This window comes from Protobothrops mucrosquamatus, unplaced genomic scaffold, assembly GCF_001527695.2.
Source record: "Protobothrops mucrosquamatus isolate PMUCROS unplaced genomic scaffold, P.Mucros_1.0 scaffold45, whole genome shotgun sequence".
NCBI classification, from domain to species: Eukaryota; Metazoa; Chordata; class Lepidosauria; order Squamata; family Viperidae; genus Protobothrops; species Protobothrops mucrosquamatus.
In genome coordinates this window covers 5,075,564-5,100,211 of record NW_015386427.1, presented here as the reverse complement: position 1 = coordinate 5,100,211, position 24,648 = coordinate 5,075,564, and the positions used below count along the sequence as shown (strand labels likewise).

Here is a 24,648-nt window from a genome sequence, read left to right as displayed (position 1 = left end):
GTGGACTTAACTAGCCAAGGTTACCTTTCCCACAATGGGGGAGACTATTGTAGCAGTCATGAGGGCAGGCTTGGTGCTAAGTGTCCATATTTGATCACGTAACTCTGGGAGGTGCTGAAACAGTCAGAACTTCAGATAGAGGCCATAGGTTCCTCCATTCAGCATTTTCATAATTTTTATAGTCACTGAATAAGTCAGGGCTTTTCAACCTTTTCACCCATTGTTCCACTTTTAGGATATGGCAACATCCGAGTACCACCAGTCGCCTAGCAAGATGTCAAAAACTTGATGACCCCCCAAAAAAGGGGGGGAAGTGATAAAGTAGAGGTAGTCCTCGACTTACAACAGTTCGCTTAGTGACTGTTCGAAGTTACAGTGGCACTGAAAAAAGTGCCCTCCAAGCCACAGCCAAGCAAGACACCTGCCTGCCCGCCCGGTGGCGCTCTTCATTGTTTTCATTGTTGTGAGCTTTTCTGTTGAGGATTGGCAGTGGGGGTGGGGTGGGGGGTGTTTGGTTTTTATTCCCCCCATCTGCTGGGTAGTTGCAGCAGGTTTTGGTCACTTCACATGACCCTGGGACACTGTGACCGTCATAAATATGAATCAGTTGCCAAGCATCTGAGTGTAAATCACAAGATCCTGGAGATGCTGCAACATTCCAGCTGATTGGTGCTTCTTCTGGGCTCAATAGAAGTGCCAGGATCAGTGCTGCTTTCTAGCTGGAGCCTGGCGCTGATCCTGGCGCTTCCGCTGAGCCCTGACAGCCCCCCAAAAGTGCTGATCAGCTGGAAAGCGGCACTGATCCTGGCGCTTCCACTGAGCCCTGACAGCCCTGCAGCTCCAGCCGTCTCTCGCTCAGGCTTGTGCGGTGCTGCCACCGGTTCAGCTCATTCCCCTCCCCCGCTACCACTTTTCTAGGATGGTCACGTACCACCTGCCAGGTGCCAATGTACCACAGGTGGTACCCATACCACTGGTTGAAAAGCCCTGGAATAAGTAATGTCGAGGACTATCTATACAACATTATTTGAATAATATGCTGGTCTATGACCATAATAAAAAATATTTGATTTGATTTTGATTTTGCACAGTGCAGATCTTATACGCAATTGATGTTGAGCTAGATGGACAATATCTAGTTGGATAGTGAATTTAACTAACAGGAAAATATAGTGGATGTTTGAATTCATCCATTATGGATTCCCATTTCAAATTCCAGCTAGATATTAAGCTGAAAAAATTCCTAACAGTAAGAGTAGTTCAGTAATAAAATCAATTATATAGACAGAGGTTGGTTTCCATATGTCAGATGTATACAAAAGGCTAAAGAGCCATCCAAGAGATGGTTTAATTTGGATTTTTTTCACTGAACAAAGGTTTGGACTTAATTATTCCTGCCAACTATATGATTCTGTGAAAACAACGTATTTTCCAAATCTCTCAAGAAATTTGTATCTCCAAATATAAAAGCAGATTCTACATATTTATCATTGATCATTTAGTTATTGAAAATACATAATTTAATAAAGTCTTAATTTAATGGACACATTGAGAAAAGGAGGTAGTTAAAGTGAAATATCTGTTAAATTCAAATGGGGCCTTTTGAGTCCATCCATCTGCAGCAATATTCCTTTCATGTTGGCTCTATGAACCATATCTGAAGCATACAGTAGTCTCAAAAGCAGAATCATAGCATCTGCTCTAGCAGATATAATCAGTAAAGATTATTGTGACAAATAGGGGTAGGGTATTAAAAGCCTTCTTGAAATAATGAATGCAGGACTGCCAAACCAGGTACTCTTTCTTTTATCATATACTTAAGAATTAATTTGTTTTTAAACTAGTCCACACTAAGATTATGTTATTCTTTATCAAAGTGTGTACCTGATAGCAAATTTTATTTTTTTATGTGAAATAATTCTAAAATGTTTCCCTAGGAACGTTCACATTTTACAAGCTTTATTGTATAAATTTCATTGTTCTTTCTCCCCAATTTTTTGTTGCCATTAACTCTGTGCAACAAGAGTTGCTTACTTCTGAGTTAGAGGCAGCAATATCCCTTTTTTTTTGCTAAATAGGTTTTCTTTATGTCTTACTGATATTTTGCTGTGGGAAAATTTAGGACCCAAGGTTTTAGATGTAGGTAATGTAAAAGCTCTTTGGTGTAGCTTGTATTAAAACATGGCTTTATTTATCTGTCCTTAAAATTTTGCTATCCTGTAAATAATGATATAACTTAATGGATGTTTGTTAATTTAAGATTTTAATCTGTGCTACAAGAAATAAATGTTTTCAAAAGAGGATACCGTTAAAAGAACTTTTTTTCATTGTCCTAGTAAAATGAATCTAAATTCACATGGTTTGATTACACTATCTTACATGCTGTAATGCGTATCTAAGATCTATGTGTTTTTTATTCCATTAGTGCAAAATACTATTTCATAGTCATAATGCAAGGAAAGCCTATGATGTTCGAAAAGTGCTTGTTTAAATGCCGCATTAAGGAAAATGTCTTGTTTGTCTCTGTTCTTTCAAAGAATATTTTACTTAGTTTCAATTTTATATTTATTTTTAGCTGTTCCATTCAATTCAGAGAACTTGTATGGATTTACTTAAAGCAATTGAACATTATCAAAAAAGGATTTGTTGTAAGTATCTTCAGGTATAACTCCTTTTTCAGTTTAGTGGAAATTCGATGCATGTCTGGTAAAAATGTACCCTACTGAGTTTAGTTAACTATGCTCCCACATATACATGCAGTCATTAATAATAACAAATGAAGAAAGTACTGTAGCAATCCTCAATATTTATCAGGAGTTTAAATTGGCACTGAAACCATGAACCTAGGTTTTAAAATTAAGCATACTCAACATATCAAAGTATAAATAATGAACTGTCACTTCACTATGGCTCAAGAAATTGAAAAGGTTACTGAAACAATCAAAGGAAATTCTAAGCATTGTGGTCAGGCAACAGTCATCTATTTTATCTCATCCCAATAGGTTTATATCTTTGTTCAACCTAAAATAGAAAGTTTTGCTGTTATATCTTCTAGATAAAGGTCATTTAGCTGTTCTTATTCTTTTAAGAACAATATCAGTATAATTTTTACATTGCACCAAGAATGGGAAACTGAGAGGTAAGGTTGGTAAATCTGACTTTTTCATAAGTACAGAAGATACATGAAAGTTAATTAGGAATAATAGAGATATGTGAATAGCATTTCTTGCAACATTTTCTTTCTAAAAAAGATGGAAATAAATCACATTCAGCTATATTTTATGTATCTCTGGTTATTCATCTTCTTTAGTTCTGTCTCAGGAAGAAAATGAATTGGGAAAATTTCTCCGATCTCAGGGTTCTCAAGATAAAACCAGAGCAGGAAAGATGATGCAAGCTACAGGAAAGGCACTCTGTTTTTCTTCTCAACAAAGGTATGCTGGACCAGATGCGCTTCTTTATTATTCATATTTCATTTATGGAACAGACCCATAACTCTGCTCTCTACTCTGTTTCATTTTAAAAGAAATAGGAAGTGACTTAGAGCACTTTATCAACAAAATTCTTGTCTGTATTTCTGCTTTAATTTTCTGTTTGATTTTTCTATCCTTATATTTATATCCTTTCCTTTAATGCTTTTTAAAAACTTTATTCCATATCTTTTAAGAGGCTAAATGGCATTACCATTTCATAAATCCATGGAACAAAGATGCTAAACTTTCTTAATCTAGATATTTAGATTTGGAAATAATTCTTCATATAGATAAGGACAAATTTTCTCTATTTAGATAACAATCTAAAGTTTGAAACACTTTAGCATGACTTCTTAACTGAAATGCAGCCAACTTGAACTGCATGTGTAGAGTATGAAGCTTTATTAAAATAATTCTTTAGCTCATCATGTAATTGATCCAATTCTTACTAACAGAGAAGAAATGATAGAGGGGGTTGAAGTTGCAGGAATTTTGGGGAGAGTGACCACATCATATTGGAGTTCAATATAATGCAATAGAACATAATCAGACTAGGGTTTTAGACTTTAAAAGAGCTGATTTCAGCAAGATCAGGAAGGATGAAAATGGATGAAAATCTTAAAGGGGAAAACAACTCAAGAAGCTTGGGAAACTCTGAAAAATCTGATTATAAAAACCCAGTCCAGCACAATACCACTGAAAAAGAAAAATAAATCCAAAAAGAAACCAGCTTGGTTACATAAAGAATTCTTTAATAAACTGAAAGCAAAAAGGATAAGTATAAAAAATGAAAAGAGGACATATAACTAAGGCAGAATACCAGCATATAGCCCAAATCTGCAAGGATGAAGTAAGGAAAGCTAAAGGTGAGAATGAACTAAGCTTACTAAACCCAACCTACAAAAGCAGAACCATAAAAGACAGACTAGTAGTACAAATTCAGATAGGGAAGAAAATGGTAAGAGAATACCTATCCACTTTAGAGAAATTCCAATCACCAGGACCAGATGGATTAGATCCCAGAATTTTGAAGGAGCTGGCAGACCTGATCTTGGAACCATTGAATCATATCTTTCAAAGATCCTGGAGAACCAGGGAACTACCAGAGATCTGGAAAAGAGATGATGTGGTTCCCATCTTCAAAAAAAAAAGGGGGGGGACAGATCCAGGAAACTACAGACCAATCAGCCCAACATCAATACTGGCAAGCAACAAATCTGCAAACACCTAAAAGCAAGCAAAGTTATAACCAAAAGTCAACATGGGTTTGTCAGAAACAGATCATGCCAAACAAATCTTATTTCATTCTTTGTCAAAGTGACTAAATTAGTGGACTAGCAAAATGCTATAAAGCAGGCATGTCAAAGTCGCGACGTCATGTGACATCGCGCAATGTATCAGGCTGGTTTTGCCATTGCTGGCAATGGGGTAGGCGCGGCTTCCACGTGACGCGTCCAGCCCACGGGCCAACAGTTTGACATCCCTGCTATAGACATAGTATACTTGGATTTCATAAGGCATTTGACAAAGTAGAATACAATCTATTTCTTGGTAAGTTAGAAAAATGTGGGATAGAAGGCATTTGATAAAGTAGACCACAACCTACTACTTGATAAGATAGGAAAATGTGGGTTAGACAGCATCACCACCAGATGGATTCGTAGGTGGCTGACCGGCTGTACTCAGCGTGTGGTCCTCAGTGGAACTGCATCTACATGGAGGGAAGTGTGTAGTGGGGTGCCCCAGGGCCCAATGCTCTTCAACATCTTCATCAATGATTTGAATGAGGGGATACATGGGGAACTCATCAGATTTGCAGACGACACCAAGCTGGCAGGAATAGCCAAACACTCCAAAAGATAGGCTTAAGATATAGAAGGATCTTGACCAGTGATGGGATTCAGATATGTGAACAACTGGTTCTCTGTGTGGATGCCGCTTCTGGAAGTCCATTCTGGGCCTGGGCAACAAAAAATTAGCTACCGGTTCTACCGAAGTGGTGCGAACTGGCTGAATCCACCACTGATCTTGGCAGACTTGAACATTGGATGCTATCTAAGAAAATGAAATTCAACGGTGAAAAAAGTAAGGTTCTACATTTAGGCAAGAAAAACCAAATGCACAGGTACAGTATAGATGGTACCTTGCTGAATAGTAATAACTGTGAGAGGAGTCCTAGTGGACAGTCACTTAAATATGAGCCAGCAGTGTGCTGCAGTTGCCAAAAAAGCCAACTGTCAACGCTGTGACAATTAAGAAATTGCAGCCATTTTACCTTTTGCTTTCCTTGTGCCTTTTCTGTTCTTTGGGACTCTCAGATGTAGAAGGGGGGAAGGGGGAAATGCTTGAGCATTTTCAATTAGCCTAAATAATTGCGGCTGGATGAGCTTCAAGGTCTATTCTAGATGAAGTTTTGGCAGGCTGAAAAGTGGGGAGCAGAGCCCGTAGTTTTAGATTAATTGGTGAATGTGATTTATGACAGCCTTTCTGGGCTGGGAATTGCAACTTGTTACATTGTATCAGGGACGAAACATTAGTCTTGGTTCAACTATGTAAGTTCCGATATTTTGTTTCCTGAATAAAATGTTCTTTAAGGAAGAAATTTTTGCCCTGAAGTTCTTTTAATTGGCTTCATCTATTGGAACCATGACACCAACACAGCCAAGATCATGTGAAGTGTTAATACCACTTTATTATGCCTTGGTAAGGCCACACATGGAATACTGCATCCAGTTTTGGTCATCACAATGTAAAAATGATGTTGAGACTCTAGAAAGAGTACAAAGAAGAGCAACAAAGATTATTAGGGGACTGAAGGCTAAAACATATAAAAAACGGTTGCTGGAATTGGGTATGTCTAGTTTAATGAAGACAAGGACTAGGGGGGACATGATAGCAGTGCTCCTATATATCTCAGAGGTTGCCACAAAGAAGAGGGAGTCAGGCTATTCTCCAAAGCACCTGAAGGCAGGACAAGAAGCAATTGATGGAAACTAATCAAGGAGAGAAGCAACCTAGAACTAAGAAGAAATTTCCTGACTGTTAGAACAATTAATCAGTGAAACAACCTGCCTCCAGAAGTTGTGAATGCTGTTAGAACAATTAATCAGTGGAACAACCTGCCTCCAGAAGTTGTGAATGCTCCAATTCTGGAAGTTTTTAAAAAGAGACTGGACAGCCATTTGTCTGAAATGGTATAGGGTTTCCTGCCTGAGCAGGGGGTTGGACTAGAAGACCTCCAAGGTCCATTCCAACTCTATTATTGTTATTATCAGTCTATAATTTTAATAGTAGGTTTATTTTAACTGTGAGACAGAATAACAACAAAAAAATCCAGAAAAAACACATTTCAAAAAAGTTATAAATTGATTTGCATTTTAATGAGTGAAATAAGTATTTGATCCCCTATCAAATCAGCAAGCTTTCTGGCTCCCGAGTGTCATTTATATAGGTAATGAGCTGAGATTAGGAACACTCTCTTAAAGGGAGTTCTCCTAACCTCAGCTTGTTACCCGTATAAAAGACACCTGTCCACAGAAGCAATCAATCAGATTCCAAACTCTCTACCAGGGCCAAGACCAAAGAGGTGTCCAAGGATGTCAGGGACAAGATTATAGACCTACACAAGGCTGGAATGGGCTGTAAGAGTATTGCCAAGCAGCTTGGTGAGAAGGTGACAACAGTTGGTGCGATTATTTGCAAATGGAAGAAACACAAAATAACTGTCAATCTCCTTCGGTCTGAGGCTCCATGCAAGATCTTACCTCATGGAATTTCAGTGATCATGAGAACGATGAAGAATCAGCCCAGAACTAAAAGGGAGGATCTTTTCAATGATCTCAAGGCAGCTGCAACCATAGTCACCAAGAAAATAATTGATAACACACTATGCTGTGAAGGACTGAAATTCTGCAGCGCCTGCAAGGTCCCCCTGCTTAAGAAAGCATATGTACAGGCCCGTCTGAAGTTCGCCAGTGAACATCTGAATGATTCAGAGGAGAACAGGATGAAAGTGTTGTGGTCAGATGAGACCAAAATCGAGTTTTTTGGCATCAACTCAACTCTTCGTGTTAGGAGGAGGAGGAATGTTGCCTGTGACCCAAGAACACCATCCCCACCATCAAACATGGAGACATTATGCTTTGGGGGTGTTTTCTGCTAAGGGGACAGGACAACTTCACTGCATCAAGGGGATGATGGACAGGGCCATGTACTGTCAAATCTTGGGTGAGAACTTCCTTCTCTCAGCCAGGGCATTGAAAATGGGTTGTGGATGGGTATTCCAGCATGGCAGTGACGCAAAACACATGGCCAAGGCAACAAAGGAGTGGCTCAAGAAGAAGCCATCTCCAGACCTTAATCCCATAGAAAATCTGTGGAGGGAATTGAAGGTTCGAGCTGCCAGATATCAGCCTCAAAACCTTAATGACTTGGAGAGGATCTATAAAGAGTAATGGGACAAAATCCCTCTTGAGATGCAAATCTGGTGGCCAACTACAAGAAATGTCTGATCTCTGTGATTGCCAACAAGGGTTTTGCCATCATGTTTTGCAAAGAGGTCAAATACTTATTTCACTCATTAAAATGCAAATCAATTTATAACTTTTTTGAAATGCATTTTTCTGGAATTTTTTTTTTTTTGTTATTCTGTCTCTCACTATTAAAATAAACCTACCATTAAAATTATAGACTGATCATTTCTTTGTCAGTGGGCAAACATACAAAATCAGCAGGGGATCAAATAATTTTTCCTTCACTGTAAATGTGAACTAGCAATGTGTTGCAGCCAAAAAAGCCAATACAATCCTGGTTAGAGAGGGACAGAATCAAGATTATGTTAGTACTGCTTTGTAATGCTTTAGTAAGACCACACTTGGAATACTACATCCAGTTTTGGTCACCACAATATAAAAAAGATGAGATTCTGGAAAAAGCGCAAAGAAGAGCAACAAAGATGGTTAGGGGACGGAAAGCTAAAACATATGAAGAATGGTTGCAGGAATTGGGTATGTCTAGTCTAGTGAAAAAAGGGCTAGGAGTGACATGATAATAGTGTTCCAGTATTTGAGGGGCTGCCACAAAGAAGATGGGGGTTAACTTATTTTCCAAAGCACCAGAAGGCAAGACAACCAATGGATGGAAACTAATCAAAGAGAGAAGCAAACTACAACTAAAAAGAAATTTCCTGACAGTGAAAACAATTAACAAGTGGAATGGCTTGCTTTCAGAAGTTGTGAGTGCTCTGTCACTGGAGGTTTTTAAGAAGAGATTGGATACCCATTTGTCTGAAATGATATAGGGTCTCCTGCTTGAGCTGGGGATTGGATTAGAATTGCTCCAACGTCCCTTCTGTTGTTCTGTTATCATTAACCTACTATATAAATTCAATGATATGTTCACTGGTGTCCTAAATACTACATTTATTATCCATCTATTATTGGAAATCTCAATTAATTTTGAGCTAGGTAGATATGTCACTATATTGTAATTAATACATTAATAAATGTACTTATTTGTATCCCGCCTTTATTATTTTTACAAATATCTCAAGGCATCCAACACACCTTCCCCCTTTTTTCCCCACAACAAAAACCTGAGAATGCTTGGTCCAAAATCACTCACCTGGCTTTCACGGCTAAGGCAGGATTTCATGATCTCCCATTTTCCATCGTGGTGAAAGAAAGGTTCAACTTAAAAAAACTGTAATAATGATTAATGAAATAATAGAGATGGTTAATACAATTTATTAAAATAACATAAAAAGATTAATAAAATAATGATTATTAAAATATTCTTGTAGCACAAAAGGCTCAAACCAGTTTGATATTTCTATTAATACTTGAACTGAAATGCTTTAAAACTGCCAATATGCAAAATCCACTGCTTATAAATACAGGTAGTCTTTGACTCACAACAATTCATTTAGTGGCTGTTCAAACTTCCAACAGCGCTGAAAAAGTGACTTATGACCATTTTTCACACTTAGGACCATTGCAGCATCTCCATGGTCACATGATCAAAATTCAGATGCTTGGCAACTGACTCATATGACAGTTGCAGTGTCCTTGGGTCATCTGATCATATTTTCTGACCCTCTAATAAGCAAAGTCAATGGGGAAGCAAGATTCATTTAACAACGTGTTACTATCTTAACAGCTGCAGTGATTCACTTAACAAATGTGGCAAAAACGGTCAAAAATTGGGCAAAACTCACTTAACATATATCTCACTTAGCAACAGAAATTCTAGGCTCAATTCTAGGACTACCTGTACTAATTGTGTGTTCACTTAATCAACACTACTCACATCTGATTTATATTGTTTGGAGAAAACCCACAGTACATTCACTTTAAAGCCAAAATACTTTAAAAATGGCATTTTGTTCACTGCAAATAAGGAATGCAAGAAAGTTGTGTGTTGTGTTTGGCAGCTTGTCTTTCAAAGTCAGTTCTTAAGAATTCTGAGATTGAACAATCAGAAACTCACTTTTAATCTACTTTTAAATCCTTTATAATTAGTGTTTTATGATTAAATGTACTTAAGGCAGCAACCCTGAAAGCATTGCAAGTAGTTGTGTTCTTTTATTTACACAGTTTTATTGTGAAAATTCCATTTTCTGTACTGTGTTTTGAAATGAGACTTGAAGATCCATATCTGTTCTAATTACCTTGAATATTTCTTATATTAAAATATAGTTCTCATGCTTTATGAGCTCGCTAGTCAACTTCAAAAAATAATTCTGAGACAGCTGTCCTAAGCCCATATGTTTTTCTTTTTGTTACAGACTGGCATTGCGCACTCCTTTGTGCAGACTGTACCAAGAAGTGGAGACATTTAGATACAGAGCTATTTCTGATACATGGTTGACAGTCAACCGAATGGAACAATGTCGGACTGAATACCGGGGAGCTCTGTTATGGATGAAAGATGTTTCTCAGGAGCTGGATCCTGATCTTTATAAGCAGATGGAAAAATTTAGGAAGGTATGAGGTTTTCCACACTTTGCCAAATAATAGTCAATGGTAATAATGGATTTGATTCTTCTGAGAAATGTATAATTGTACAGTCAATACTCAGATGCTAATTAAACATAAGCTGATTATTTTCTATGTATCAGAACATTTCTGGCTAAGAATATATTTTTCCCTACTAAAAGGTCTGATAACAAATGGTTTCCTGAGTACCAACTTGAATTACACATGGTGTGTATGAGTGTGTAAAAATATTATTAGTTCATTAATAGGCATCTGTCTAATGACCCTAGATCAGCTGTTTGGCTGTTTAAGAGAAAGGAAGATGTAAATATTTTAACTAGATACCATAAATATGCTAAAAATTACCAGTGCTACCTACATAAATTGGCCATTTCTAAACATTGTTTGGCCAGGTTCTACCAGCCTCTCAGTTATTGAAGACATGCATGGACAATTTTAATGAAGGATGGCCATATTTCATTATAAATTTGTTGCACAGTAAGATAGATGTTCATATTGAATTTGGCATTTTTATTCACGTATCAAGTTCTTCCCAGGGACCTGAAATAGGCAGATGTGGATGTCTGAAGATGTGAGAGAGAGGGTTTTGCATTTTTTTTCTTTTTCTATTCTATTTAATTAAATAAAGGCAAATAACTGCGTTCTTAAAAAAAGTAACAATTCAGTGAAGAGTTCTATATTTTTAAGAAGCTGCTTTAGTAGTCTTTAGCAATGAAAAAGTAACAATTGTGTCACTTTATATTCAAGATAGCTGTCAGATGTTGATCATAGTTCGCTTCATAGAAGGCTAAAATGACTGGATGACATGTAATGCCATCTTCAGAAACTACAAAGGTCTTGGTCTGGCCAGTATTTTGACACTTATTAGAATGTAGATGAACATTTATGTTCATATTGTATTATTTTAGTAATATCAATATAAGATAAACCACCAAAGATTTCAACGTTCAGCAATATAATTAATAAGCTTTAACCCAAAGTGCTTTATTTTTCCAAAGGCAACTGGACTTTCTTGGTTTTTTTCTTTTGAAAAAATTTCACTTCTTATCCAAGAAGCTTCTTCAGTTCTAATAGTGAGGCATGGAAGGTTTTATATTCTTTGCAGTCATCCAGTCGTTAATACTTTGAGAGTCAGTTGTTAGTACTCTGAGAGTCATTGAAGCCACTGGGGGTGTGTGTAATCTGTATCCTCAGAGTCACTTGAGTCAGAGTGTAAAAAGGTGTGGAATTTCTTGGAACTGGAGGAGATAGGTGGTGTTGTATCCCTCTCCTCTATTGAGGAAGGGCTATTCAGTTTCAATATAGATAGCCTCTTTGACTCCCTTTTCAAACCATTGGTTCTCTCAGTGAAGAATGTGAACCTTGCTGTCTTCAAAGGAGTGATTCTTATCTTTCAGATGCAGATGAATCTGCTGAATCCTGCCTTGATAAGTTTGTTCTCCTATGTTATGCCATACATTTGTGAAGTGGTTGTTTAATTTCCTCTATCTACAGGTCTGCATGTATGTTGAAAATCCACCTGAGATCTTTCAGTATTCCTGCAATGTATGGAATGACAACATTGCTCCATTTGTTGCTCTCTTCTTCTCTCTCTGTTGTGAGGGTTTTCCTACTGAATCTTTTTGTGGATTTGACAAAGGCCAATTAGGATAGCTAAGTTCTGAGGGCTTCCTTGATATGTTTTTGTTCTTTCTCTTTTTTGTTTTGCTGGTATGCAACACTTCAGTCCTGTGATGTAGGATTTGATCGTTCCTAGTTTGTGCTCCAATGGATAGTGAGAATCAAAAGGTGGCTACTGATATGCACGTGTGGGGTTTCTGTTTACTTAAGTGTTGAGGCTTCTATCTTCCTTGATGTGTACTGCATAGTCCAGAAAGGCCAGACTATTTTCTTTACCATGTATCAACTTGATGATATGTTTTGGATGACTGCAAAGAATATAAATCCTTCCATTTTCCACCAGTTAGTTAGAACTGAAGAAGCTTGTTGGATGAGAAGTGAAATGTTTTCAAAGGATTTTCAAGAAAGTCCAGCTGCCTTTTGGGGGGAGAAAAAGCACGCTGGGACAACTATGACCTGGATGATTGAGAATCTCCATAGACAATACACTTCAATATTAAAAAAGCTGAAAGCACACGGTGATTGCTTAGATTCCTAATTGCTGGCAAATCCATAGAAACATTTCTGAAAATAATTTAGACTTCCATGTTTAATTTAATCATACCTGAAATTAAGTACAGGTAATCCTCAAAGTACGGCAGGTCATTTAATGACCATTCAGAGTTACAAAAGAAATCCCTTCTAAAAGCTACATACGGCCCTGTTTCAAAGTTACAAATTTTACAGAATCCTCCCAGACACTTGCCCTTACAAATGACCAGCGGATTATGTAGAATTCATAACTTTGCAGAGATGCTGCACCATGCCCACCTATCTATTTTGCCCCTTATTCTTGCCCTACGTGATCTCCAAAGACAATAGGCCTTCTTCTTTGCCCCCAGTTGGAATACATACAGTCTTATTCCACCCCTCCCAATCCTCACTTACCTTCTGAAGATCTGCCCATTACAGTCATAAGTCAGGAGGATGTTAAGTGAAAAGTGAAAGAGCCCCCAGCCTGGCTCTTTCCAATCCATTTGTTAAACAAATGTAGAGGCCTTAAGTGTGCATGGGGTATCTCAGGGATGCCTGCCTTGGACCTTCCAAGGCCTTGCTTCACTCCCTGAGATACCTGTGCTCAGCTTCCCACCCTTGGTGTCCCTCTAACCACCTCCACCCCCTACAATCCCTCACTTAGCTTTTGAAGATCTGCAAAATTTAGGAGGTAGGGGAAGGAAAGGAAAGGAAGTTTTCCTTGCTGGGCCACTTGGAAAATTCCAGCAGAGCCCTTCCTTCTTTCATTCTCAGCATGCGTTTGAAATTTGACCTACTGGACTGGGCAAAGTAACTCTGTGTGTTGGCAGAGGGAGATCCAGTTTCAAAATGCGCTTTTCCATTTAGCCACTGTGGTAACAAACTCTGCTCATCATGTTGTGGCTGGCTGGAAAAGTGCATTTTCAAACTGGATCTCCCTCTGCCACCACAGAGAACAATGAAGAGTTAAAAGTTAAAGAGGCAGTGCAGAGGAGAGGGGAAGAGCTACTTTGCTCAGTCCAGCAAGTCAGGTTTCACAATGCCCACTGAGGAGGGGGGGGGAGAAAAGGATGCTACTGGAATTCTCCCACATGGCCTAGCAAGAAAAACCTGCTTTCCTTCCTTTCCCCTATTTCCTGCAGATCTTCAGAACGGACTGTAAGGTGTGAAGGTAGTTGTGGGGACCCCAGGGTGGGAACCTGAGCATGGGTATCTTGGGGTGGGGGGAGGCCTTGGAAGGTCCAAGTAGGCATACCTGAGGTACCCTATGTGCACTTAAGATCTCTGCATTCATTTAACATATGGATTGGAAAGAGCCAGGTTGGGGGCTCCTTTGCTATCATATGTTGAGGATTACCTGTATTGAACACTTGTGTTGAAATGTTTGATTAAATATTTAATATTGGTTAAAATGTTTGAGATTGGCAATTATATATGATAAATATAGACTGTTTCTATAACAGATTAATGAAGCATTTTGTGAGGATTTTTGACGCATTAATACTGATAATATTATTAGGGAATGTACATTTAATTATATACTTTTTGATAATGTTACAAGAAATGAAGCAATTCTAAATGCTGCCACTGCATGGTAGTATTTTACTGACTACCTCAATATAAATTGGCGATTTTTTTTTTAATCATAAGAGACAGCAGTATAGACCATTTTCATCAAACAAAGGAAAACATTTGTAAATTTATACAGCACCATCTAAAATTGAGTAGCCATGTTGAAATTAGCTTTATGATATGACAGTGATATAATGAGTACATGACAATAAGTGGAATTTGTGTAGTATTATATTTATAGAACATTTTAGTACTGGTGTCTTTCTGACCATTTTATTTTTTTAATGTAAGTATTTGTTATATTTAGGACATTTAATCACATAAAGGCTAGCTGGTATAGCTTGCTTTTTATAGTTTTTCTCTGGTGTGTTATACAAATTATTGTAGATCTGTGAAATAATCTAACATCGAAAGATGGACCTAGCTTAAAACATATTTAACTATATGCTGGGAAATTATTTACGAATGAATATCTGAATATGAAATTATTGTTTATGAATGAGTATCTGAATGCAGTGATATATCATAAACTATATATAGATTAATAATTATCTTACTGAAAAATGATTTGGAACTTGCAAATCAGCATTAAACTTTTTTTTGAGAGTGGCTATTTACTTTATGTTCAGTACTCTGTATATTCCCACAGTTCAAGTATTCTGTTGGGAGCTTTTTATCTCCAATTTGTTATCTAATAATAAACATGTAGAGATTAAGAATTGTGATAGTGGCGAATATCTGTACCTATGGGATGAGGGTGGAGGTTCATTCTCTGAGTTTGTAGGTTGGTTTCCAAACGTTTCATTACTAGGCTAGGTAACATCTTCATGCAGTTGAAAACCAGAATTCATAAACACTAGCTGGCGGTCAATAGCCATGATCCCAAATCCCTAATCTCCCAGACACCAAATAGCACCAATTCAGTTGGAGCAATACAAGAATCATTGGCCATGCTACCACCCACCATGCTTATGAGTTTATTGAAGCTTGGCACTCCCAAGCAATCCCATCAACAGACACATTGACCTACAAGTAGCCTATGAACGCCTCAGAATTCAAATCAACCACACAACCAACCAGTGACAGCACCAACCCTCAACCAACCCATGCAACACCGCCACCAGCACTTCATCTGATGTGAACTACCCATCACAAAACCCATCACAAGACCTTCACCTGGCGTGACCCACACCTGAACCGTCACAAAATCCTCACCTGATGTGTCCTTCATATCACAAAACCCACTGACCACACGAAGCCCTTATAAATAGAAGAAACCAACACTGACATCTCCTAAATTCCACTGAAGGTGTTACCTAGCCTGGTAACGAAACATTCGGAAACCAACCCACAAGCTCAGAGAACAAACCATCATCCTCAGATTAAGAATTCTTAGCTCTGTACTGTGCAATTACTGTATTTGAAGTTTAAGTTGATTATGAACATGTCTATGCCAATACAATTTTTATTGTAAAAATGTTAGACTTTTTGGAAGATTGGAAATTAGATATTTATTTTGTTCATGTTTGTGTGTGAGAAAGGGAGGGAAATTGCATATAGGTAGTCAAGTATTTTGACCTTCTGGGTTGTAGCTGAATGATGGAAAATACTTAGTGGGCCTCTGTTTTCCTTGTCTACATTGTGTTCGATTAAAATAAATACCAAAAAGTTATAATTTCTTCTTCTGTCTACTTGTTCTCAGTGGTAATATATCATATGTACATTTGAATGATATTTCTGTTCTTAGTGATGTTTCTATATGTTCCCTGTTTATTCTCTTTTCTGACACAAAGGATATATACTCCTGAATTTAACAACATCTGGCCAACAAACATATAAGTGTTACTGAACAGGAAGCATTCAGGTGAATAGAACTTGTAATTAACTAGAAAATAAAGCCTCTTTATTTCTGAAAATACATTGTGCATATCTGTTTTTATGTACATTAGTGGGTAAAATTATTTGTTCTGTTTGTTCCTGATTTTACTTACTTACTATAATCAATTTAAATTGTTAAGTTTCCTGTCACTTGAGTAAAGCTGGCAGATGGAAATTTGTTGTTTGAAACCAAGTTGCCATCAGCTATGTTTATAGAGTAAAAATGAGGCCCTTAAGCTGTTTTTTTCTATTTGTGAAATGTTCTTTTTTCTCTCCTATATCTTTTAGGCAGCCATTTTGTTAATAAGCTGATGAAATGTTTGGGTGGTGTCCTAGTAGATAGCAGTTTACATTTTGTATTGATAACAGGACTGAAAACTGTTGTACCATTGTTCTGTGCAAGTATTAAACTACTTTTTGACACATATTTCATCATCCTAAAAATTTCAGCACCATCATTCTTGAGATTGTGAAAATAGAATTTAAAGCACAGCCTAATACTTTTTCATGATGCTATTATTTTATTCTTCATGTATACTGAACTATTACTAGTTTTGATACTACTACTCATAAAAATCTAAAGATTATTCTTGAAGTTTATGAAGATATTGGTGAAAAATACTTCAGGTGCTTACATCTGTCAGAAGGATGAAGGTTGATGAAGTGTGGGCCTTTGGAGTCTTGTATAATACTTCATCATGTCAGTATTAGAATAAGCGGAGTAATTAAAATATATTAAAATATATGCAAACCCGCAAAATATATGCAAGTTATGAAATGTTATTTCAGTGCAAAAAACAAATATACAATACTGCTGTGTTATTATAGAATTGCTTTTAGTAGCATGATTCATTTCTACTATTCAAATCCCTGGGATGTCCTTCTTGAAAAGAAAGTTTTGTATTTAATGAAGGAACCTAACTCTTTAATAATAGTATAGCTTTTGTATATAGAAACGCTCAGGTTCAGTTGTGCACATTATCCTATTTGAAAAGGTAATGTAATTGGAGATATGAAAGAATGGTTAAGATCTTGAAGAATCAGTCACTGCTTACCAGAGCAGGCAATACCAAATTGTAGAAAGTTTTATTTTTATAAGATACTTTTCAGTATTCTTGAATCTTTTGGGGGAAATGTTTCTGTTTCTAATGTTCTGATATGGATAAATAAATCAGGTTTTGTTCTAAAAACTAAAATCTCTACTATTAGAGCTCATTATAAACATTTGTATTCATGAAAAGGATAACCCTGTAACAAAATGTTGCAAAGCAAAGTGTTCCTATTTTGGAACACAGACATATTATTCCTTTTTTTCTCCCCCTTTTCTCTAGCTTTCCTATCAGCAGCCAATCACCATTTTGTGCCCCCAGTGTTCCATGTTACATTGGCTTATATTGGGGGGGGGGGTATTATTACCTAATATTTTGTAGTTATATTTTGCAAACTTTTAAGTTCTCTTTAAGTTTGTACCTTAAATCTACTAGTGCATTCCTGTTATTTATGCATAGATTTGCTTTGGCTATATAGCAATCACCATAATAATTCTGAAATTCTGAAATAAACTTCACCCTTCATTATTTTGTTCATAAATACTTAAAACTCAAGGAGACTTAAAGGTTTGTAACTATTCTTAAGAATTAAACATTTTTTCAATTAATATTTATTATGCACAATCCACATTCTACTGTTCAGAGAAATGAGAACTTCAGATTTTCAATTGATTCTTAACCAGACTGACTCTGTTTGCAATCCTCATACTCTGTGCTTTAGAGCAGTGTTTCTCAACTTCAGCAACTTAAGAGATGTGGACTTCGGTTCCCAAAATACCCCAAACCATCATGTTAGCAGAGAGAATTTTAATAGTTGAAATCCACACCCTATTGAAAAGGGGATTTTAGAAGCATGCTTTGTCATTCAGGCTACCAATCAATACAATGTCTCTCAAAATAGAAAAAGAGCAAAGTTGATTCGATAAAAGAAATATCAAGTTTAAAAAGAAGCCAGATTTCCAAAATCTCCAGTACTTTCCTATGGAAGAAGCAGTTTGATATTTACACAAAATGTTACCAATTCTTCTTTTCTTTGTCTTCCTCCCTCTCTCCCTCATAATCAAGTGATCTAAAGCAGAACTGTTTTTAAAAGAGTTACAAAGAAGTTCAGAAGGCATGTTCTGTAGGCTTTCCATAACTTGTTTCAATTGATATTTGTTCCTTTTTTTATGCTGTGCAGGTAGTCCTCAACTTACAATGACAATTGAGCCTAAATTTATTGTTACTAAGCAAGACAGTTTTTAAGTGAGTTTTGCCCCTTTTATGACCTTTCTTGCCATAGTTGTTAAGTGAATCACTGCAGTTGTTAAGTTAGTTACATGAGTTAGTTACAGGTTGTTAAGTGAATCAGGCTTCACCATCAACTTTGTTTGTCAAAAGGTTGCAAGAGGGGTTCACATGACCATAGGTCCCTGCAACCATCATAAATATGAGTCAGTTGCCAAGCATCCGAATTTTTATTACATGATCATGGTGATGCTACCACAGTTGTAAATGTGAAAAATGGTCAACAGTCACTTTTTTCAGTGCCGTTGTAACTTAGAACAGTCACTAAATGGACTGTAGTAATCAAGGACTATTTGTACAGGTAGTCCTTGACTTAACGATCATTTGTTTAGCAATTGTGAGAAATTATGATGATGCTGGAAAAAGTGACTAAGGACCTCTCCTCCCTTATGACCATCACAGCATCCCCACAGTCACATGATTGTGATCTTGGTGTTTGGCAGCAGGCTTAAATATATAAGAGTTGCAGCATCCTGCAGTCATATGATCACCATTTGTGATCTTCCCAGACAACTCCAAACAAACAGAGTCAATGAGGAAGCCAGCAGGAAAGATTGTAAGTTAGGGTCACAAAGTGTCTCACTTGACTGCAGTTATTCAGTTAATGACTATGACAAAAAAAGATTGTAAAATAGGGTGCCTCACTTAACAATCACATTGCTTAACAATGAATTTTTCAGTCCCAGTGGTGGTTATAAGTTGAGGACCACCTATATTCCCTTAATGCCTTAAATAAAATTCACAAAGTAGAGCAATTTTAAAACATTTTTTTAATTTGGTAGCAATGAGAAATTCCAGATACATGTCTATGTACAAAGTCTTCCTTGCCATAGAGTCACATGGTACTTAAAGATAATGTACTCTTTGTTACAGAGAGGAAAGGATTTCAAATAATGATTTCTACACTGCTTTGCATTGCCTGAATGGAGCATCTGCTTCTTAGTAATTAAGAACAATTATCCACGACTTTAATAGCGTATCAGTTTAAATTGTAGAATAAAAGGTACTAATGACATATTGGCTTCCAAGGATAAAACTGCTACCTTTTTTCTGCAGCAGTACAAAATAAAAAACTATATACTCCTTTAAAATATATAAGGCAAACATTTTGTTTTGATATGGTAGTTGCTTTTTCTTTCCTGTGTGTTATATGAGTAAGATGCAGTGATTTAAGTTTTGGATTACGTTTGAATTCAAGTCTTTGTTTATCCATGACACTACGTAGGTATAGGATATCTTACCTTACAGAGTAATGGTGGGGTTAAAATAAGAGGGAAGAAACACATGAAATATAAATACAATCACTAAATAAAACAGGCAGTTAAGAGAATCCAACTTGTCTTCTAATAAAACCATCTGAAGCTTCTTGTAAAAATAGCTTTTTAGTAAAACTACATTTATCCCTGTCATTTTCGTTTTAGCAGTAAATTCTTCATTCCTTATCTTACCACTTCAACTAGTAGGGAATAAACTCAGCAGTTATCTCTATTGTCTTAACAAAGAAGCTGTTCCATTAGTCTTTTTTTCCCAATCCCAGTCTTCCTTCTAGCTGCAGGAGATTTTTTAGACTTATTTATCCCACCTTTATTATTTTTATAAATAATTCAAAATGGCGAATAACCTGATTTTTCTCCCTCCTCCTATTTTCCTCATAACAATAATGATCCTGTGAGGTAGCCAGTTGTGTTGTAATTCCTTCAGAATTAACTTCAGATTTCAAAAAAAGAACTGAAGAGGAGGAAATTGAGAACTTTTTTAGCGGGTTGTTTTAACAAATTTTTAGGGGGTACGGGGAGGGCCGGGGGGGGCATGGGGGATGCCTCTCTGGGGCTAAGGCCGAGCCTGTCTGAGGGACGCGGCGTGGGAGTGGAGGGGGAGGTGGGTAGGGGGTCAAGAGAGGGTGGGACGATTAGTACNCTAAGCAATGTGGACTTTTTTCTGAAGAAGTTATTTTTTAATGTAGTATGTCAATAGGCACTTTTCTTCTTTGGCTTTTTCCATTGCCCAGGAAACATTTTGGAAAGACTGTGGCAGGTGAAAGTGGCTACTTTTTCTCCGAATCAGTAATACCATATATAAAGAACATTGATATACGGAGGTTTCTATCTGAACCACTTTAAAATAAATCCCTGTGATTGAATTTAAATGGGTACTGAGTGGCTCTACAATTCCTTTCCTTTTTTCCCTTGTTATATTCTAATTTTGATATATATATGCTGGATATTTGTGTGGAAAAGGTTTCTAGTATTTTTTTTTTTTAAAAAAACTTGACATTGTCCTTCTGAAGGAGAAAGACCTTGAAAGAATGAAACAGAACTGGCACCTTCACTATTAAAGGCACAGATGCGGCCCTCTGATTTTGCTCATGTTAGCCTTGCGCTTTTATTCCAAGCAAATTCAAGACTCAAAAATAAGGGTGTAGTTTAGCCAGGAATCAGAATGCGTAGAGGAAACAGGATATTTCGCAGAAGAATGTATACCTTCATTTTAGAAATAAACAGTCCTTTTGTGATAAAAGCCAAAATACTTGCAAAATTTTAATTGGCTCATAAATAAGCTTGGGCTACTTCAAGCCAGCCTTGCTTGCTTCTTCTCTCCCCCTCCCCTAATTTATCAGCAGCAAAAAGTGGCATGAAGGGGTGGTTTGTATCTTGGCCATATTAGAACTTAAGGCTTCCCAATAAGGAACTTCAGAGCACAAAAATTCAATTATAGATTAAATTTGCCAGGAATTTGGGGTGAAGGGAGCAACTGGGAAACTCTTAATAATAATAATAATAAAGTTGGAAAGGACCTTGGAGGTCATCGAGGGAGCATTCACCGCTTCTGGAGGCAGGTTGTTCCATTGGTTAATTGTTCTAACTGTCAGGAAGTTTCTCCTTAGTTCTAGGTTGCTTCTCTCCTTGATTAGTTTCCATCCGTTGCTTCTTGTCCTGCCTTCAGGCACTTTGGAGAATAGCTTGACTCCTTCTTTGTGGCAGCCCCTGAGATATTGGAACACTGCTATCATGTCCCCCCTCGTCCTTCTCTTCGTTAAACTAGACATACCCAATTCCAGCAGCCTTTCCTTATATACTTTAGCCTCCAGTCCCCTAATCATCTTTGTTGCTCTTCTCTGTACTCTTTCTAGAGTCTCAGCATCTTTTTTACATCGTGGTGACCAAAACTGGATGCAGTATTCTGTGGCAAAGAAGGGAAGACTGGAGGAGAGCTGACTACATGGAAGGCTGAACATAGTGGCTGGTAGGGAAGCATGTGGAATGGCCCTGATTCTGAACTTAGAGTTGTTTGGGTTATCTTATTGCTGTCAACTGAAAGGATAACAAAATAAGCAAAAAAAAATTGTACAAAGAAACCACCTCCTACTTGAGATAACTCACCAAATGCACAGTGTTTGCTTGCCAGTAGGATGGCTCCAGGTATAATGATAATCAATAAAAGCCAACATACTGTAATGCATCGAGCATCCCTTTCTCACTTCATCATCTGATTCCAATAAATAATAGATTTCACTTTTTTAGTAGGCTGGCTTGCTTGCAGGCCAAAGTGGAACAAGCCTCATCAAAACTGAAAAGAATGACTGCTGGAAACAAACTGGAAAACAAAACAAATAAGCAGAAATTTGATACCTCTTTCAGTTCGCAGGGTGTACTTTGGTGTTTCTTTCCAATAAGTTGCTTGGAACTATTAACTGAAAAGCAATTTGACTGTTCCCACTTCGAGGTTAAAAAGGCATGTTCCATATCCTCTACTTCTTCAGTCTGGCTCTCTTCTCCCTCCGAAACATAAGAGCCATTTTTGCTGGGCAGAAACCCATGGATCAACAGCTGACAAGCTTCTAAGTCAATTTCGCATACTCTTTCTAAAAGATGGCTTCTTCTACAGCTGAAAGAAAAGGCAACATAAACATCAATAATTTGCTTAGATAAAAAAAGCTCATGTCTCAAATAAAATGTCTTGGTTTTTTTTAGGCATTTTGTTTTTACCATTATAAAAACAGTTCTAATAAAGTATTCAGTAGATTTGTTCCCTTGTCAGTTTATTATATTTTTAACCCCATCTTTATTACTCAATGTGGCAAATATACCTAATACTCCTTCCTCTTCCTGTGTTCCCCACAACTACAACCTTGTGAGGTGAGTTGGGCAGTCTATGACAATTCGCCATGGCTAACTTGCCACAGCCAACTCGCTGAAGGGACAACTCCCTGCGTGGCAAGAGTTACACTAATATCAAAGAAATGGTGGAAGAGAATCATTAAAGAAAGGATGCAAAAAGAGAGACAAAATGAAATGTGAATGGCAAAAATTTAAATATTTATTTGTTTTAAATAATTAAATTGTCCCACAGCGAGTTGATCGTGGCAATTTGGCCATGGTGAGTTGGCCATGACAAGTTGCTGTGATGAGTTGGCTGGAGTGAATTGGCCCATTCCAGAGTTGGGCTGAGAGAATTCACAGCATTTAGTTTGGCCTTATTCAAATATATACTTGTCTATGCCATGGTTCTGACAGACAGACAAATAAAGCAGAACTCCGAGGCTTGCAAGTTCCTCAAAGAACATGTTTATTGATAAAAAGGTATCGGCACGTCAAAAGTGAAATCAAGTCTGAATAGACATGTAACAATCCCCAATACAAAGTTAAGAAATCCCAGCCCTAAAGCTTTGCAAGCTACTACGTTCCCCAATACAACTTCTTGGTGGGCTTTTCGCAAAACGCCTAGCCTGCAGTCCCGGGAGCAGCCAATGGCCTTGGTTCCCACAGGAGAAAATCTGTTTAGTCTAGCGAAGCACCTAGTAAACCCCCCTCCCTCCGTGCTATGTGTCAACCGAAAATGAGTAGAGAAAATGGCGTGCAGCCACGCTCATTTTCAAAGTTGACAGTCTATACTCATGCTTCAGAAAAGCATGAAAGCATCCAATTCCAAGAATAAAAGTACTATGAAGCATGAGTCGGGTCTTTTTGATAGGGAGAATTAAGTAAACATTGGAGTCCATCGTAGATATGCAGGATTTATTATAAAGCCACAGTCCTCTGAAAAAGCCGGTGAGAAGAATGACCCAGTTATTATGATTCAAAAGAATTAGGGACACATAAGAGTACATAGGAATACTCCAGATAAATCTTGCTAAAATAACTTAACCTAGTTTCGTAAATGAGCAAATGACAAATATAAATAATTTTGAAGCTAAGGAAGAATGTAATTATATGGAAGTATCAACTTCAATTTGTTTAATATTTGTTAAGGCTCAGTTCCTTATTACAGTTAGTATCTTTTCTGCAGAATATATATAAATGAAATTTCCTCATTAAGAAAACATGCAGTTGAATTATTTTGGATATGACTATCTACATGTATCTGAAATTCAGACAAGTTCAAGTGTAAGAGTTGGATTTAACAGTTTCAGGACTGCTGAATTGGGTCCTGATGAGTTTGTTCTATACCATGTATTTGTGAAGTGGTTGTTTTATTTCCCTAACATTTCCAAGGTGAAGGGATTCTGCCACTAAAGCAATTGGCTTGCTCTTGGAATAGCAATTGGAATAGCAATTGGAACAGAGGACTTCTGAAGGGAAGCTGAGTGACTGACCCTCAACATGATCATTGGGTGACAATATTGAAAGAGAATTCAAGCAGAGACATACATGCAGAATTATCAGATTCAGAAAGATCAGCATGGGTTCTGCTAGATGATGAATAGGGTGGATCTTATGGTGCCAACTAAATCTACCTCAAAGAAGTGCCCTGGAGCAGAGAACATCCTAAGAACATGACAATAACACCTGCAAAGGCTGTCTTTGATGTAGTCAACCCAAGACAGCATTAGGTGGCAGAATTTCAGCCCACACAAATGTGGGAACTAGATCCTGCAACCAACCCAGACATCTACTTTGCTCCCAGCAGCATCAGCATCAAAGCCCCAATAAGTACACACACAAGATTAGAGGCACCTTCATATGTTCGCCCTGTAATCATCTGTCAGCGATGCCCCTCTGGATTCTAGGTAGGATAAATGGGACAAACTTTATACAAAACAATTAATGGGCAATTAATGGGCAAACCTTCGCTTTGTGGCGAAGGTTGTTGAGAGTGTGGTTGCGCAGCAGTTCCCCTGACACCTGGAGGAAACAGTCTATCTAGACCCGCTCCAGTCGGGCTTCAGACCGGGATACAGCACGGAAACGGCATTGGTCACATTGGTGAATGATCTCTGGAGGGCCCGGGACAGGGGTTATTCCTCTGTCCTAGTTCTTTTGG

The 24,648-nt window shown here is 37.4% G+C and overlaps 1 protein-coding gene across 1 annotated transcript in view; it reads left to right on the top strand.

The window, feature by feature from the left end:
- ICA1 (islet cell autoantigen 1) overlaps positions 1–24,648 on the top strand; it is a 59,987-nt gene that overhangs the window by 3,342 nt on the left and 31,997 nt on the right. The window contains exons 3-5 of the mRNA XM_015811597.1: positions 2,576–2,648; positions 3,311–3,434; positions 10,258–10,456. Of these exons, the coding sequence (XP_015667083.1) occupies positions 2,576–2,648; positions 3,311–3,434; positions 10,258–10,456 (396 nt within the window). The remainder of the gene's footprint in view (positions 1–2,575; positions 2,649–3,310; positions 3,435–10,257; positions 10,457–24,648) is intronic.